At 40.2% G+C, this 17245-nt stretch overlaps 2 protein-coding genes across 20 annotated transcripts in view; both read right to left on the reverse strand.

The window, feature by feature from the left end:
* Positions 1-17245, reverse strand: part of ARHGEF9 (Cdc42 guanine nucleotide exchange factor 9) — a 555038-nt gene that overhangs the window by 93704 nt on the left and 444089 nt on the right. For all 19 annotated transcript variants that reach the window (XM_086390082.1, XM_086390069.1, XM_086390074.1 and 16 more), the window contains one exon: positions 12131-12322. In XM_086390082.1, coding sequence (XP_086246208.1) covers positions 12131-12322 — 192 coding nt within the window. The remainder of the gene's footprint in view (positions 1-12130; positions 12323-17245) is intronic.
* The window catches only part of LOC147340255 (uncharacterized), a 129974-nt gene that overhangs the window by 31656 nt on the left and 81073 nt on the right, over positions 1-17245 (reverse strand). Inside the window, exon 3 of the mRNA XM_086390094.1 lies at positions 12131-12322. The gene's annotated coding sequence lies outside the window, so the exon portion shown is untranslated. The remainder of the gene's footprint in view (positions 1-12130; positions 12323-17245) is intronic.

Raw genomic sequence — 17245 nt, forward strand, 5'->3', positions numbered from 1 at the left:
AAAGTACTATCCAGACAGCACTTAAAGAGCAACTCTTCCAATCTGCTAATTTTAGAATTAGGGAACAAGTTCCAGGATGGAAAAGATTCACCTGAGGTTCCTCAGTCAGTTAGTGACTAAGGTGGGACGTAAACTTAGGAATCCCAATTCTGGTTTTGGTATTCTTTCTTATAAATCATATTGTTCCTCATAGCTTTTGGTTTAGAGGTGACACAACCCTGAGCTAAAATATTGTTTTTCTGACCCAGCTGGACACAGGTTTCTCTACCCTTCTTTTGTTCTAGCTAAATGTTCCTTTGACATCTGTGGTTGCAGGGGCAAAGAGATATTTCCCATTTAAACCATTAGCTTCAGCACCAAGAATAATTAAGAGATATGGAACTAAAATATCACCAAAAAAAACTTTGTTAGGTTAGTTGGACTGGGAAATTTCTCAAAGCAGGGAATGACACTCCATCTTTTGGAAAGATAAATTCTTGCATTGCTGTCCTGAGCCCATGCCCAAGAAATTTGGGAAAAGAGGCCAAGATATTTGAAAGTTGAGAATAAAATCCATCTAAGACTTAACAGATTTATACTGGGCCAGTATTTGAGAACTCTAGGAAAGTAATTTTGTTTCTTAAAGATTCAGTCTACTGACCTCAAAAATAGTTATGACAATAATAACCTATTTCCTGTATGAAAATGAAATGTCAAGATGTGAATGTACTTTGCCAAAGCGTACATACACATGTGCACTTGTAATTAAATCTGACTTTCAAAAATACTTATTGAGCATCTACCATCTGCCAACTACTGTGCCAGGTGCTGAGTATGCATCAGTAAATAAATGAAGAAAACTGTCCCTCATGCAATTTACTTTATAGTAGGGGAGAATGAGAAATAGATGGAGAAACAACTTTATTTTCTTGGGCTCCAAAATCACTGCAGATGGTGTGTGCAGCCATGAAATTAAAAGACGCTTGCTCCTTGGAAGAAAAGCTATGACAAACATAGAGAGCATATTAAAAAGCAGACATTACTTTGCCGACAAAGTTCCATCTAGTCAAAGCTATGCTTTTTCCAGTAGTCATGTATGGATGTGGGAGTTGGACCATAAAGAAAGCTGAGTGCCAAAGAATTGATGCTTTTGAACTGTGGTATTGGAGAAGACTCTTGAGAGTCCCTTGGACTGCAAGCAGATCCAACCAGTCAATCCTAAAGGAAATCAGTCCTGAATATTCATTGGAAGGACTGATGCTGAAGCTGAAGTTCCAATACTATGGCCACCTGATGAGAACTGACTCATTGGAAAAGACCCTGATACTGGGAAACATTGAAGGCAGGAGGAGAATGGGACGACAGAGGATGAGACAGTTGAATGGCATCACCAACTCAATGGACGAGTCAGAGCAAGCTCCAGGAGTTGTGATGGACAGGGAAGATTGGAGCGCTGCAGTCTATGGGGTTGTGAAGAGTCGGACATGACTGAGCGGCTGCACTGAACTGAACTGAGGTAGGACTATTTTAGGCAGAAGGGAAAGCCAGTGGAAAGGCTATGAGTGGGGAGCATATCAGGCCTTTTTAAGGAACAACAGTAGGCCATTGTGGCTAAAATAGTGAGAGCACATGGGAAAGGAGCAAGAGATGAAGTCACAGAAGTAAGGAAATGTTGATCACACAGGTTTGTAAGTAATAATGAGAACTTTGTCTTTGTCTTCTATTCAGGAGGGAAAGGTGTGCCACTGGAAAGTTTTTTTTTTTTCCAGTTATTATTATTTTTTTAAATTTTATTTTATTTTAAAACTTTACAAATTGTATTAGTTTTGCCAAATATCAAAATGAATCTGCCACAGGTATACATGTGTTCCCCATCCTGAACCCTCATCCCTCCTCCCTCCCCATACCATCCCTCTGGGTCATCCCAGTGCACTAGCCCCAAGCATCCAGTATTGTGCATCAAACCTGGACTGGCGACTCGTTTCATACATGATATTATACATGTTTCAATGCCATTCTCCCAAATCTTCCCACCCTCTCCCTCTTCCACAGAGTCCATAAGACTGTTCTATACATCAGTGTCTCTTTTGCTATCTTGTACACAGGGTTATTGTTACCATCTTTCTAAATTCCATATATATGCGTTAGTGTACTGTATTGGTGTTTTTCTTTCTGGCTTACTTCACTCTGTATAATAGGCTCCAGTTTCATCCACCTCATTAGAACTGATTCAAATGTATTCTTTTTAATGGCTGAGTAATACTCCATTGTGTATATGTACCACTGCTTTCTTATCCATTCATCTGCTGATGGACATCTAGGTTGCTTCCATGTCCTGGCTATTATAAACAGCGCTGCGATGAACATTTGGGTTACATGTGTCTCTTTCCTTTCTGGTTTCCTCAGTGTGTATGCCCAGCAGTGGGATTGCTGGATCATAAGGCAGTTCTATTTCCAGTTTTTTAAGGAATCTCCACACTGTTCTCCATAGTGGCTGTACTAGTTTGCATTCCCACCAGCAGTGTAAGAGGGTTCCCTTTGCTCCACACCCTCTCCAGCATTTATTGCTTGTAGATTTTTGGATCACAGCGATTCTGACTGGTGTGAAATGGTACCTCATAGTGGTTTTGAGCAGAGAAGTGATATAAACTGACTTAGATATATTATCCCTTGGCTGCTTAGTAAAGAACAGAATGTACTAACTTGTATTAGAGCTTATAAGACAGCTATCATTTTAAAAAATTTGTATTGGGGTATATTTGATTTACAGTGTTGTGCTATTCTCAGGTATACAGCAAGGTGACTATTATATGTAAACATATACTGACTCTTTTTTTGGATTCTTTTCCTATGTAGGCCGAACATTTCCCTGGTGGCTCAGATGGTAAAGTGTCTGCCTACGATGCAGGAGACGTGGGTTCGATCCCTGGGTAGGGAAGATGCCCTGGAGAAGGAAATGGCAACCCACTCCAGCATTCTAGCCTTGAAAATCCCACAGACAGAGGAGCCTAGTAGGCTACAGTCCACGGGATCGCAAAGAGTCAGACACGACTGAGTGACTTCACTTTACTTCACTTTCACTTTCACCTATATAGGCCATTCCAGAATATTGGGTACAGTTCCCTATGCTATACAGTAGGTCCTAATTAGTTACCTATTTTATATATAGTAGTGTGCAGAGGTCAGTCCCAGTCTTCTAATTTATCCCTCCCCTCCTTACCGCTCAAAAACCATAAGTTTCTTTTCTATGTCTGTAACTGTCTGTTCTATAGATAAGTTCATTTATGGCCTTTTTTAGAATTCCACATATAAGCAATATCATATATTTGTCTTTCTCTTTAACTTACATCACTCAGTATGACAATCCCTAGATCCATTCATGTTGGTACAAATAGCATTATTTTGTTATTTTTTATGGCTTATTAATATTCCATTGTATATATGTACCACAAAATTATTAATCCATTCCTCTTGATGATGGACATTTAGGCAACTTCCATATCCAGGCTATTGTAAATAGTTTAAGATAATTATCATTTTATAGCAGTGCTCCACACACTTTAATATGTATTGTAAGTCAAATGTTAACCTAGTTAAAATGCAGATTTGAACTCATGTCTGGAATAGAGTTAAAGATTCTGAATTTCTTAAAAACTCAAGGTGATTCATATGCTGTTGGTCAAGGGCAGAACAATTTGAGGGTAGGAGATATGTCCAAGGCCTGGCAAAGAGCAGAGCTCCACTAAATTTTTGCTGAATGAATATCAGTGGTTTGATGCCCAATTTAACTAACACATTCTAGAGGGTAATTAAAAAAAAATTAACCATTTGTAAGAAGACAGGAGGAAGAGAAAAAGATAAAAGAGAGGCATGGATGGATAGGCAAACAGAAGAAAAGGGAAAGAAGGAAAGAAAAACCACATTTCCCCAAATACTTATAATATTAGATTTACTTAATTTCCTCAATGAACTTAAGAGTTTGGTAAAATGAAGCCAGCTTTTTCACTCTCCTCTTTCACTTTCATCAAGAGGCTCTTTAGATCCTCTTCACTTTCTGCCATAAGGGTGGTATCATCTGCATATCTGAGGTTATTGATATATCCCCCAGCAATCTGGATTCCAGCTTGTGCTTCATCCAGCCTAGCAGTTCGCATGATGTACTCTGCATATAAGTTAAATAACCAGGGTGACAATATACAGCCTTGACATACTCCTTTCCCAATTTGGAACCAGTCCATTGTTCCATGTCCTGATCTAACTGTTGCTTCTTGACCTGCATAGAGATTTCTTAGGAGGCAGGTAAAGTGGTTTGGTATTTCCATTTCTTTAAGAATTTTCTACAGATTGTTGTGATCCACACAGTTAAAGGCTTTGGTGTAGTCAATAAAGCAGAAGTAGATATTTTTCTGGAACTCTCTTGCTTTTTTGACGATCCAACAGATGTTGACAATTTGATCTCTGGTTCCTCTGCCTTTTCTAAATCCAGCTTGAACATCTGAAAGTTCTCAGTTCACCTACTGTTGAAGCATAGCTTGGGGAATTTTGAGCATTACTTTGCTAGCATGTGAGATGAGTGCAATTGTATGATAGTTTGAACATTCTTTGGCATTTCCTTTCTTTGGGATTGGAATGAAAACTGACGTCTTCCAGTCCTGTGGCCACTGCTGAGTTCTCCAAATTTGTTGGTACATTGAATGCAGCACTTTAACGGCATAATCTTTCAGAATTTGAAATAGCTCAGCTGGAATTCTATCACCTCCACTAGCTTTGTTTGTAGTGATGCTTGCTAAGGCCCACTTGACTTCACACTCCAGGATGTCTGGCTCTAGGTGAGTAATCACACCATTGTGGTTATCTGGTTAATTAAATCTTTTTTCTATAGTTCTTTTGTGTATTCTTGCCACCTCTTCTTAATATCTTCTGTTTCTGTTAGGTCCATACCGTTTCTGTCCTTTATCGTGCCCATCTTTGCATGAAATGTTCCCTTGGTGTCTCTAGTTTTCTTGAAGAGATCTCTAGTCTTTCCATTCTAGTGTTTTCCTCTGTTTCTTTGCGTTGATCACTTAAGAAGGCTTTCTTATCTCTCCTTGCTATTCTTTGGAACTCTGCATTCAGATGGATATATCCTTCCTTTTCTCCTTTGCATTTCGCTTCTATTCTTTTCTCAGCCATTTGTAAGGCCCCCTCAGACAACAATTTTGCCTTTGTGCATTTCTTTCTCTTGGGGATAGTTTTGATCACTGCCTTCTGTACGATGTCATGAACTTCCATCCATACTTCTTCAGGCACTCTGTCTGTCAGATCTAATCCCTTGAATCTAGTCGTTACTTCAACTGTATAATCATAAGGGATTTGATTTAGGTCATACTTAGTGGTTTTCCCTACTTTCTTCAATATAAACCTGAATTTTGCAATGAGGAGTTCATGATCTGAACTACAGTCACCTCCTGGTCTTTTTGCTGACTGTATAGAGTTTCTCCAACCACGGCTAAAAAGAATGTAATCAATCTGATTACAGTAGTGACCGTTTGGTGATGCCTATACATAGAGTGCTCTCTTGTGTTGTTGGAAGAGGGTGTTTGCTATGATCAGTGCATTCTCTTGGCAAAACTCTGTTAGCCTTTGCCCTGTTTCATTTTGTTCTCTAAGGCCACACTTGCCTGTTACTCTGGGTATCTCTTGACTTCCTACTTTTGCATTCAAGTCCCTTATGATGAAAAGGACATCCTTTTTGTGGTGTTAGTTCTAGAAGGTCTTGTAGGTCATCATAGAACCATTCAACTTCAACTTCTTCAGCATTAGTGGTTGGGCATAGACTTGGATTACTGTGATATTGAATGGTCTGCCTTGGAAGGGGACAGAGTTCATTCTGTCTTTTTTCAGATCACACCCAAGTACTGCATTTTGGACTCTTTTGTTGACTATGAGGGCTACTCCATTTCTTCTAAGGGATTCTTGCCCAGGATAGTAGATATAATGGTCATCTGAATTAAATTTTCCCATTCCTGTTCATTTTTGTTCACTGATTCCTAAAATGTCTATGTTCACTCTTGCTGTCTCCTGTTTGACCACTTTAAATTTACCTTGATTGCTGGTTCCTATGCATTTTTGTTCTTTACAACATCAGACTTTACTTCCATTAGCAGTCACATGCACAATTGTGCATTGTTTTAACTTTGGTTCATTCTTTACTCTTTCTAGAGCTATTTCTCCACTCTTCTCCAGTAGCATATTGGGCATCTATCGACCTGGAGAGTTTATCTTTCAGTATCATAAAATTTTGCCTTTTCATACTGTTCATGGGTTGTCAAGACAAGAATACTAAAGTGGTTTGTCATTCCCTCCTCCAGGGGAATATGTTTTCACAGAAATATCCACCATGACCCGTCCACCTTGGGTGGCCCTACACAGCATGCCTCATATTTTCACTGAATTAGACAAGGCCATGATCCATGTGATCAGTTTGTTTAGTTTTCTGTGACTGTCATTTTCATCCTGTCTGACCTCTGACAGATAGGACTAAGAGGTTGTGGAAGCTCTTTGATGGGAGAGACTGGCTCTGGGGAATCTAGGTTTTGTCTGATGTGCGGGGTTGTGCTCAATAAATCTTTAATCCAGTTTTCACTTTAAGTATGGGGGCTGCATTCCCTGAAGCAAACCTATGTTAGGTGTAATGGTCAGATCAGATAAGTCGCTCAGTCATGTCCGACTCTGAGACCCCATGAATCGCAGCACGCCAGGCCTCCCTGTCCATCACCAACTCCCGGAGTTCACTCAGACTCACATCCATCAAGTCAGTGATGCCATCCAGCCATCTCATCCTCTGTCGTCCCCTTCTCCTCCAGCCCCCAATCCCTCCCTGCATAAGAGTCTTTTCCAATGAGTCAACTCTTCGCATGAGGTGGTCAAAGTACTGGAGTTTCAGCTTTAGCATCATTCCTTCCGAAGAAATCCCAGGGCTGATCTCCTTCAGAATGGACTGGTTGGACCTCCTTGCAGTCCAAGGGACTCTCAAGAATCTTATCCAACACCACAGTTCAAAAGCATCAATTCTTCGGCGCTCAGCCTTCTTCACAGTCCAACTCTCACATCCATACACGACCACAGGAAAAACCATAGCCTTGACTAGACGAAACTTTGTTGGCAAACTAATGTCTCTGCTTTTGAATATGCTACCTAGGTTGTTCATAACTTTCCTTCCAAGGAGTAAGTGTATTTAATTTCATGGCTGCAATCACCATCTGCAGTGATTTTGGAGCCCCCCAAAATAAAGTCTGACACTGTTTCCACTGTTTCCGCATCTATTTCCCATGAAGTGATGGGACCAGATGCCATGATCTTCATTTTCTGAATGTTGAGCTTTAAGCCAACTTTTTCACTCTCCACTTTCACTTTCATCAAGAGGCTTTTGAGTACCTCTTCACTTTCTGCCATAAGGGTGGTGTCATCTGCATATCTAAGGTTATTGATATTTCTCCCGGCAATCTTGATTCCAGCTTGTGTTTCTTCCAGTCCAGCTTTTCTCATGATATACTCTGCATATAAGTTAAATAAGCAGGGTGACAATGTACAGCCTTGACGAAGTCCTTTTCCTATTTGGAACCAGTCTGTTCTTCCATGTCCAGTTCTAAGTGTTGCTTCCTGACCTGCATACAGATTTCTCAAGAGGCAGATCAGGTGGTCTGGTATTCCCATCTCTTTCAGAATTTTCCATAGTTTATTGTGATCCACAAAGTCAAAGGTTTTGGCATAGTCAATAAAGCAGAAATAGATGTTTTTCTGGAACTCTCTTGCTTTTTCCATGATCCAGCAGATGTTGGCAATTTGATCTCTGGTTCCTCTGCCTTTTCTAAAACCAGCTTGAGCATCAGGAACTTCATGGTTCAGGTATTGCTGAAGCCTGGCTTGGAAAATTTTAAGCATTACTTTACTACGTGTGAGATGAGTGCAATTGTGCGGTAGTTTGAGCATTTTTTGGCATTGCCTTTCCTTGGGATTGGAATGAAAACTGATCTTTTCCAGTCCTGTGGCCACTGCTGAGTTTTCCAAATTTGCTGGCATATTGAGTGCAGCACTTTCACAGCATCATCTTTCAGGATTTGGAATAGCTCAACTGGAATTCTATCACCTCCACTAGCTTTCTTCGTAGTGATGCTTTCTAAAGCCCACTTGACTTCACATTCCAGGATCTCTGGCTCTAGGTGAGTGATCACACCATCGTGATTATCTGGGTCATGAAGATCTTTTTTGTACAGTTCTTCTGTGTATTCTTTCCACCTCTTCTTAATATCTTCTACTTCTGTTATGTCCATACCATTTCTGTCCTTTATCGAGCCCGTCTTTGCATGAAATGTTCCTTTGGTATCTCTGATTTTCTTGAAGAGATCCCTAGTCTTTCCCATTCTGTTGTTTTCCTCTATTTCTTTGCATTGATTGCTGAAGAAGGCTTTCTTATCTCTTCTTGCTATTCTTTGGAACTCTGCATTCAAATGCTTCTATCTTTCCTTTTCTCCTTTGCTTTTCACTTCTCTTCTTTTCACAGCTATTTGTAAGGCCTCCCCAGATAGCTATTTTGCTTTTTTGCATTTCTTTTCCATGGGGATGGTCTTGATCCCTGTCTCCTGTACAATGTCACGAACCTCATTCCACAGTTCATCAGGCACTCTATCTATCAGATCTAGGCCCTTAAATCTATTCTCACTTCCACTGTATAATCATAAGGGATTTGATTTAGGTCATACCTGAATGGTCTAGTGGTTTTCCCTACTTTCTTCAATTCAAGTCTGAATTTGGCAATAAGGAGTTCATGATCTGAGCCACAGTCAGCTCCCGGTGTTGTTTTTGCTGACTGTATAGAGCTTTTCCATCTTTGGCTGCAAAGAATATAATCAATCTGATTTCGGTGTTGACCATCTGGTGATGTCCATGTATAGAGTCTTCTCTTGTGTTGTTGGAAGAGGGTGTTTTTTATGACCAGTGCATTTTCTTGGCAAAACTCTCTTAGTCTTTGCCCAGCTTCATTCCGTATTCCAAGGCCAAATTTGCCTGTTACTCCAGGTGTTTCTTGACTTCCTACTTTTGCATTCCAGTCCCCTATAATGAAAAGGACATCTTTTTTGGGTGTTAGTTCTAAAAGGTCTTGGAGGTCTTCATAGAACCGTTCAACTTCAGCTTCTTCAGCATTACTGGTTGGGTCATAGACTTGGATTACTGTGATATCGAATGGTGTAATGGTAACCTCCTTCAAAAGGGCTTATGCCAGTACTGTTGTATTCAGTGCCCCTGGCCCTGTGTCAGGCCACTGTCGACCCATGCCTCCACAATATCATGATGTCATATGATAGCTGTCCTTCTCTGTCTGACTTCATTCAGTATGACAATAAATAGATCCATCCATGTTGCTGCAAATGGCATTATTTCATTCTCTTTAATGCCTGCTGAAGCCCCAATACTTTGGCCACTTGATGTGAAGAACTGACTCATTGGAAAAGACCCTGATGCTGGGAAATATTGAAGGCAGGAAGAGAAGGGGACAAGACACGATGAGATGGTTGGATGGCACCACTGACTCAATGAATACGAGTTTGAGCAAGCTCCAGGAGTTGGTGACTGACAAGAAAGCCTGGCATCCATGGGGTTGCAAATAGTTGGACATGACTGAGTGAACTGAACTGAACTGAAAATGAAACTCACTGGAGAAATCATAAAATCAAAGGTTATAGGAGTAAAGGGCACCTTCAAGGCCACAAGTTAATTAGTGACTAAGTTAAGACGTGAAAGCCAGCACTCCATGTCTACAGAGCCCTTGTTGTTTCTATCCTACATTATTGCTTTGAGGAAGTGGAAGAAGATAAACTTCAACCTTCCTGGACGGGGTGAGAAAAGGAGTTTAGGTGAAGAAAGTTAAGGCCCAAAGTCCTTGGCCTTAATATCTTCACATGCAGTTGTTGTTGGTATTAGTTACATGTGGATATTTAAATTAAAATGAAATAAAATTTACAATTCCATTTCTCAGTCATACTAGCCACATCTCAAATGCTCAGCAGCCACAAATGGTTGACCAGTGGCTACTGTAATAGGGAGTACAGATATACAACTTGTTCATCACTGCAAAAAGTTCTACTATGCAGCACTACAGAAACAAGGGCTTTACGTTCCCACAAACAATGCAAGAGGGTTCCCTTTTCTCTATATTCTCTCCAGCATTTATCGTTTGTAGGTTTTTTGATGATGTCCATTCTACCAGTGTAAGGTAATACATCATTGTGGTTTTGATTTGCATCTCTAATAATTAGTAATATTGAGCATCTTTTCATGTGCTTCTTGGCTATCTGCATATCTTCTTTAGAGAAATGCCTATTTAGGTCTTCTACCCATTTTTTGATTGTGTTGTTTTTTTGTTATTGAGCTGCATGAGCTATTTGTGTACTTTGGAGGTTACTCCCTTGACAGTTGCTTTATTTGCAAATATTTTCTCCCACACTGAGGGTTGTCTTTTCATCTTGTTTATGGATTTCTTTGTTGTGCAAAAGATTTTACAGTCACTAAGAGGAACAGTATGGAGGTTTCTTAAAAAATAAAAACAGGACCACAGTGCTGTGCTGTGATTAGTCACCCAGTAATGTCTGACTCTTTATGACCCCATAGACTGTAGCCTGCCAGGCTCCTCTGTCCATGGGGATTCTCCAGGCAAGAATACTAGAGTGGATTGCCATGCCCTCCTCCAGGGGATCTTCCCAAACCAGGGATCACACCCAGGTCTTCCATATTGCAAGAGGTTTCTTTACCATCTGAGCCTCCAGGGAAGCCCAAGAATACTGGAGTGGGTAGCCTATCCTTTCTCCAGGGGAATTACCCAACCTAGAAATCAAATTGGGGTCTCCTGCATTGCAGGCAGATTCTTTATCAGCTGAGCTACCAGGGAAGCCCCAGAACCACCATATGACCCAGCAATTCCATACTGGGCATATACCATAAGGAAACCACAGTTCAAAAAGACATTCACCCCATTCTTCATTGTAGCACTGTTTACAATAGCCAGGACATGGAAGCAACCTAAATGTCCAAAGGCAGATGGATGGAAAAGAAGATGTGGTGTATATATACAATGGACTATTAGTCAGTCAAAAAGGAATGAAGTTGGATCTCTTGTAGAGACATGGATGAACCTAGAGTCTGTCATACAGAGTGAAGTAAGGCAGAAAGAATAAAACAAATATGGTATATCATTGTATATATGTGGAATCTAGAAAAATGGCACAGATGAACCTATTTGCAGGGCAGGAATAGAGACACAGATGTAGAGAAAGGACATGTGGACATGCAGCGGGGCAGGGAGAGGGGTGGGATAAAATGGAAGATTGGGATTGGCATACATATTAGACTGGCCAAAGAGTACATTCAGGTTTTCCCCTAATACCTTACAGAAAAACTCAAATGAACTTTTTGCCCAATCCAATACATTATCATGTGTAAAAGAGATAGCTAGTGAGAAACTGCTATACATTACAGGGAGCTCAGCTCAGTGCTCTGAGGTGATCTAGATGGGAAGGATGAGGGGAGGTTGGGAGAGAGTTCCAAGAGGAAGGAGATATATGTATACATGTGGATATATGTATACATGTGGCTGGTTCCCTTTGTTATACAGCAGAAACTAACACAACATTGTGAGGCAACTACACCCCAATTTAAAAAACAAGAAATAAGAACTCTGACATGTTTAACAAGCTTGCACAGGAACCTTGGTGTACTTTCAAGTTTGTAAACTACTGGCTTACCGAAATGTTTGTGTGCTATAATGAAGTCAGGCCCTTACATGGGGTGCCAACAACTGGATCAGAAGCCAAGAGGATACAGATAGAGATTCCAGCGAGGGGACAGAGGAAGGGAGGGAGGGGGGGAGAGAGAATATGAATATGCATATGAAAGTTAGACAAACAGATAGATAGCAAAAAGGGGAGAAGTAAACAGAGGGAGAGTAATCCCAAGGGAGCAGTTTCATCCACTGAACAGAGTCTAGATCAGTCCAGCTACTTTTTCTAACACCTTGGGACTGTCACAGGTATAGCCCAGGAAGGTTGTCATTTCTTCATGGAAGTGTTCTCTATCTTATCCTAAGGGCCCTCACATGGACCATCAGAGTTGGGCCTACCTCACAAATGTCCTTTAGGTGCTTGATGTAATGACGCTCGGTGCTCATGATCTCATTGATGACGTTGGCCCGCATCTGGTCCCGGTTTTGGAGTGGCCGGCCCAGACAGAGGCAGTCTGAGTTGGGGTCCAGGTGCCCATTCTGAACGTCACTGGGCCCTTCCTCTACCCCATCCTCCTGGTTCACCCATAGCTGTAGAGGCAGGCAGAAGAAGAAGAATGGGTTAGCTTCCTTCTTTGAGAAATTTTCAGCCAAGTAGAAAAAGGATAAACTAAAATATTCAGGTATTCATAGAGCCAGAACCTTCAACCAGAGCCCTCTTAAACTGAATGCCAGGACCAGCTCTAGGGTGACTTGTTGGACTTATCTATGAGTCTATACCTCTCTAGGCCTTTAGTGACCTATCCATAAAATGGAGGATGGAGAAGAGTAGGACTAAATCATCTCTAAGAGACTTCTTGGCTAGGAAGGTTTCAGAGGAGAAAAGAGTTATGGCAAGCAGAACTCATTTGTGCTGGAGCATATTGAGCCATCACAGCTGGATCAACAAATACATATTAAATTATAATATTGGGAGGTGAAGGGTCCAAGATGGTGACATTAGAAGACCCTGATCTCACCTCCTCCCATGGATACACCAAATCTACACCTATATAGAGAGCAATTTTAAAACTGGACTTCATTTTATTTTTATAGAGCAATTTTTGAGGGGTGATTGGATAGTTACTGCACATAAAAGGACCAGATAGAAATAGGTAGTAAAGATGGAAACATGATATCCATGAACCACACCTCTGAAGTAGCAATTTGCATGGTAAGGGATATTGCTGAGGGGCATAAGCAAAGACTCACCTAAACCCAGCAGTTTAAAGAGCAGACACACACACTTAGAGAACAAACTTATAGTTACCAGAGGAAAAGGATTGGGGAGGGATAGATTGGGAGTCTGGTACTGACAATGTACACACTGTTGTATTTAAAATAAACAACAAAAACCTACTGTATAGCACTGGGAACTGTTATATATCTGCTCAATATTCTGTAATAACTTAAAATAATTTGAAAAAGAATAGATACATGCATACATATAACTGAATCACTTTGCTCTACATCTGAAACACAACATTGTTAATCAATTATATTCCAACATAAAATGAAAACAAAGAAGTAAAAATAAAGAGCACCTAGACTATACAGTAAGAAAATCCATTTACTAACACAAAAGCTTCATTACCACTAAATCAATCTTACAAGAAATATTAACGGATCTTCTTCAAGTGGAAAAGAAAAGCTCATAAATAGAAATAAAATCTATTAAAGAAAAAATCTTAATGGTAAAGGCAAATATAGAAAAGGCAGTGTATTAGCCACTTAAAAAGCAATGAAGGCTAAAAGACAAAAGTAGAATAACCAACTATAACTATACTAATTTGTTAAGGGATACATAAAATAAAAAGAGGCAAAATGTGACATCAAAAATATAAAATGTGAGGTGAGGGAATAAAAGTGTAGTGCTTTGAGAATGCCTTCAAACTTTCACTGTAATAGACAGATATATGTTGTTGTTTGCTGTTCAGTCTCTAAGCTGTGGCCGATACTTTGTTATCACATGGACTACCTTCACTGTCTCCCAGAGTTTGCTCAAATTCATGTCTATTGATTCAGAGATGCTATCTAACCATATCATTCTCTGTCGCCCTCTCCTCCTTTTGCCTTCAGTCTTTCCCAGAATCAGGGTCTTTTCCAAAGAGTCAACTCTTCACATAAGATGGCCAAAGTATTGGAGCTTCAGCATCATTCCTTCCAATGAATATTCAGCGTTGATTTCCTTTAGGACTTACTTGTTTGACCTAATAGTCCAGGGGATTCTCAAGAGTCTTCTCCAGCACAGTTTAAAAGCATCAATTCTTTGGCCTTCAGCCTTATTTATGGTCCAACTCTCACATCTGTATATGATTGCTTGAAAAACCATAGTTTTGACTATACAGACCATTGTAGGCTAAGTGATGTCTCTGTTTCTTAATACATTATCTAGGTTTGTCATAGCTTTCCTTCCAAGGAGCAAGTGTCTTTTAATTTCATGGCTGCAGTCACCATCTGCAGTGATTTTGGAGCCCAAGAAAATTAAATCTGTCACTGCTTCCACTTTTTCCCATTCTAATTGCCATGAATTGATGGGCCCATATGCCAAGATCTTAGTTTCCTGAATGTTGAGTTTTAAGCAAGTTTTTTCACTCTCCTCTTTCACCCTCATGAAGAAGCTCTTTAGTTCCTCTTCACTTTCTGCCATTAGCATGGTATCATCTGCATATCTGAGGTTGTTGCTATTTCTCCCAGCAACCTTGATACCAGTTTGTGATTCATCAAACATGATATTTCACATGATGTACTCTGCATACAAATTATATAAACAGGGAATCAATATACAGCCTTGATATATTCCATTCCCAATTTGGAGCCAGTCAGCTTTTCCATGTAAGGTTCTAACTGTTGCTTCCTGACACATATAGGTTTTTCAGGAGACAGGTAAAGGTGGTCTGGTATTCCCATCTCTTTAAGAATTTCTACAGTTTGTTGAGAACCACACAGTCAAAGGCTTTAGCATAGTCAATGAAGTAGATATTTTTCTGGAATTCCCTTGCTTTCTCTATGATCCAAGGAATGGTGACAAATTGGCCTCTGGTTCTTCTGCCTTTTCTAGACCCAACTTGTATCTCTGGAAGTTCTCAGTTCAGGTACTAGTGAAGCCTAGCTTGAAGCATTTTAAGCATAACCTTACTAGTATGTTAAATGAGCAATACTGTACAATAGTGTGAACATTCTTTGAAATTGCCTTACTTTGGGATTGGAATGAAAACTGACCTTTTCCAGTCCTGTGGCCACCTCTGAGTTTTCCAAATTTGCTGGCATATTGAGTGTACCATTTTCACAGCATCATCTTTTAGGATTTTATTTTTTTCAAATCAAATAGTTCAGCTGGAATTCTATCACTTCCACTAGCTTTGTTCATACTAATGCTTCCTAAGGTCCACTTGACTTCACACCACATCATGTCTGGATCTAGATGAATGACCACAATATCGTGGTTATTTGAGTCATAAAGACATTTTGTATAGATTATCTGTGTATTCTTGCCACCTCTTCTTAATCTCTCCTGCTTCTGTTAGGTCCTTACTGTTTCTCTCCTTTATTATGCCCATTCTTGCATGATATATTCCCTTGATCACCTCAATTTTCTTGAAGAGGTCTCTAGTATTTCCCATTATATTATTTTCCTCTACTCATTTGCATTGTTCATTTAAGAGAGTCTTCTTAATCTCCCCTTGCTATTCTCTGGAACTCTTCATTCAGTTGGGTATATATTTCCTTTTCTCCCTTGCCTTTCACTTCTCTTCTTTCCTCAGCTATTTGTAAAGCCTCCTCAGACGACTTTGCCTTTTGCATTTCCTTGGTTTGTGGTAATTTTAGTCACTGCTTCCTGTACAATGTTATGAAACTCTCTCCATAGTTCTTTAGGCAATCTGTCTATCCGATCTAATTCCTTGAATCTATTTGTCACCTCCACTGTATAATCATAAGGGATTTGATTTAGGTTATACCTCAATGATCAAGGGGTTTTCCTTACTTTCTTCAATTTAAGCTTGAATTTTGCAATAAGGAGTTGATGATCTGATCTACAGTCAACTCCAGGTCTTGCTTTTGTTGACTGTGTACTGTTTCTTAATCTTAAGCTTCAAAGAATATAGTCAAACTGAATTCAGTATTGACAATCTGGTGATGTCTATGTGTAGAGTCACCTCTTGTGTTGTTGGAAAAGGGTGTTTGCTATGAGCAGTATGTTTTCTTGGGAAAACTCTGTTAGCCTTTGCCCTGCTTCATTTCATACTCCAGGGCCAAACCGGCCTGTTACTCCAGGTATTTCTTGACTTCCTACTTCTGCATTCTAGTCCCCTATGATGAAAATAACATCTTTTTTGGTGTTAGTTTTAGAAGGTCTTGTATTTTGTCTTAGAACTGATCAACTTCAGTTTCTTTGGCCTCGGTAGCTCGAGCAAGACTTGGATTACTGTGATGTTGAATGGTTGCCTTGGAAATGAACTGAGATCATTCTGTCATTTTTGAGATTGCACCCAATTACTGCATTTCAGACTCTCTTGTTGACTATGAGGGTTATTCCATTTCTTTTAAAGGATTCTTGCTCACAGTAGTAGGTATAATGGTCATCTGAATTAAAGTTGCCTATTACTGTGCATTTTAGTTCACTGATTTCTAAGATGTTGATGTTCACTCTTGCCATCTCTTACTTGACCATGTCCAATTTACCTTTATTTGTGAACCTAATATTCCAGGTCCTATGCAATCTTGTTCTTTATAGCATCAGACTTTACTTTCACCACCAGACACATTCATAAGTGAGCATCGTTTCTGCTTTGGCCTCATTCATGGATCAGAGCCTTGTGGCAAAGGGAATTGTATAACTCAGTGAAGCTATGAACTATGCAAAGCAGGGTCACCCAAGACACATGGGTCATAGTGAAGAGTTCTGACAAAACATGGTCCACTCGAGGAGGAAATGCAAATCACTCCAGTAATCTTGCTGCTAGAATCCCATGACGGAGAAGGCAATGGCACCCCACTCCAGTACTCCTGCCTGGAAAATCCCATGGATGGAGGAGCCTGGAAAGCTGCAGTCCATGGGGTCGCTGAGGGTTGAACACGACTGAGTGACTTCACTTTCAATTTTCACTTTCATGCATTGGAGAAGGAAATGGCAACCCACTCCAGTGTTCTTGCCTGAAGAATCCCAGGGACGGGGGAGCCTGGTGGGCTTCAGTCTATGGGGTCACACAGAGTCGGACACGACTGAAGTGATTTAGCAGCAGAACCCCAAGAACAGTATGAAAAGCAAAAAGAAATGACCCTGGAATATGAGCCCCCCGGGTCAGAAGGTGTCCAATATGTTACTGGGGAAGAATGGAAGGCAATTACTAATACCTCCAGAAAGACAGCTATATACAGGTTGATATATATATAAACCTCATATCAACTATAACCCCAAAACCTACAAAAGGTACACAAAAAATAATGAGACAGAAATTCTAAAAAAAACACTAA

This window comes from Bos grunniens, chromosome X (genome assembly GCF_055505025.1).
Source record: "Bos grunniens cultivar Pamir isolate PY7600 chromosome X, Bosgru_T2T1.0, whole genome shotgun sequence".
NCBI lineage: Eukaryota > Metazoa > Chordata > Mammalia > Artiodactyla > Bovidae > Bos > Bos grunniens.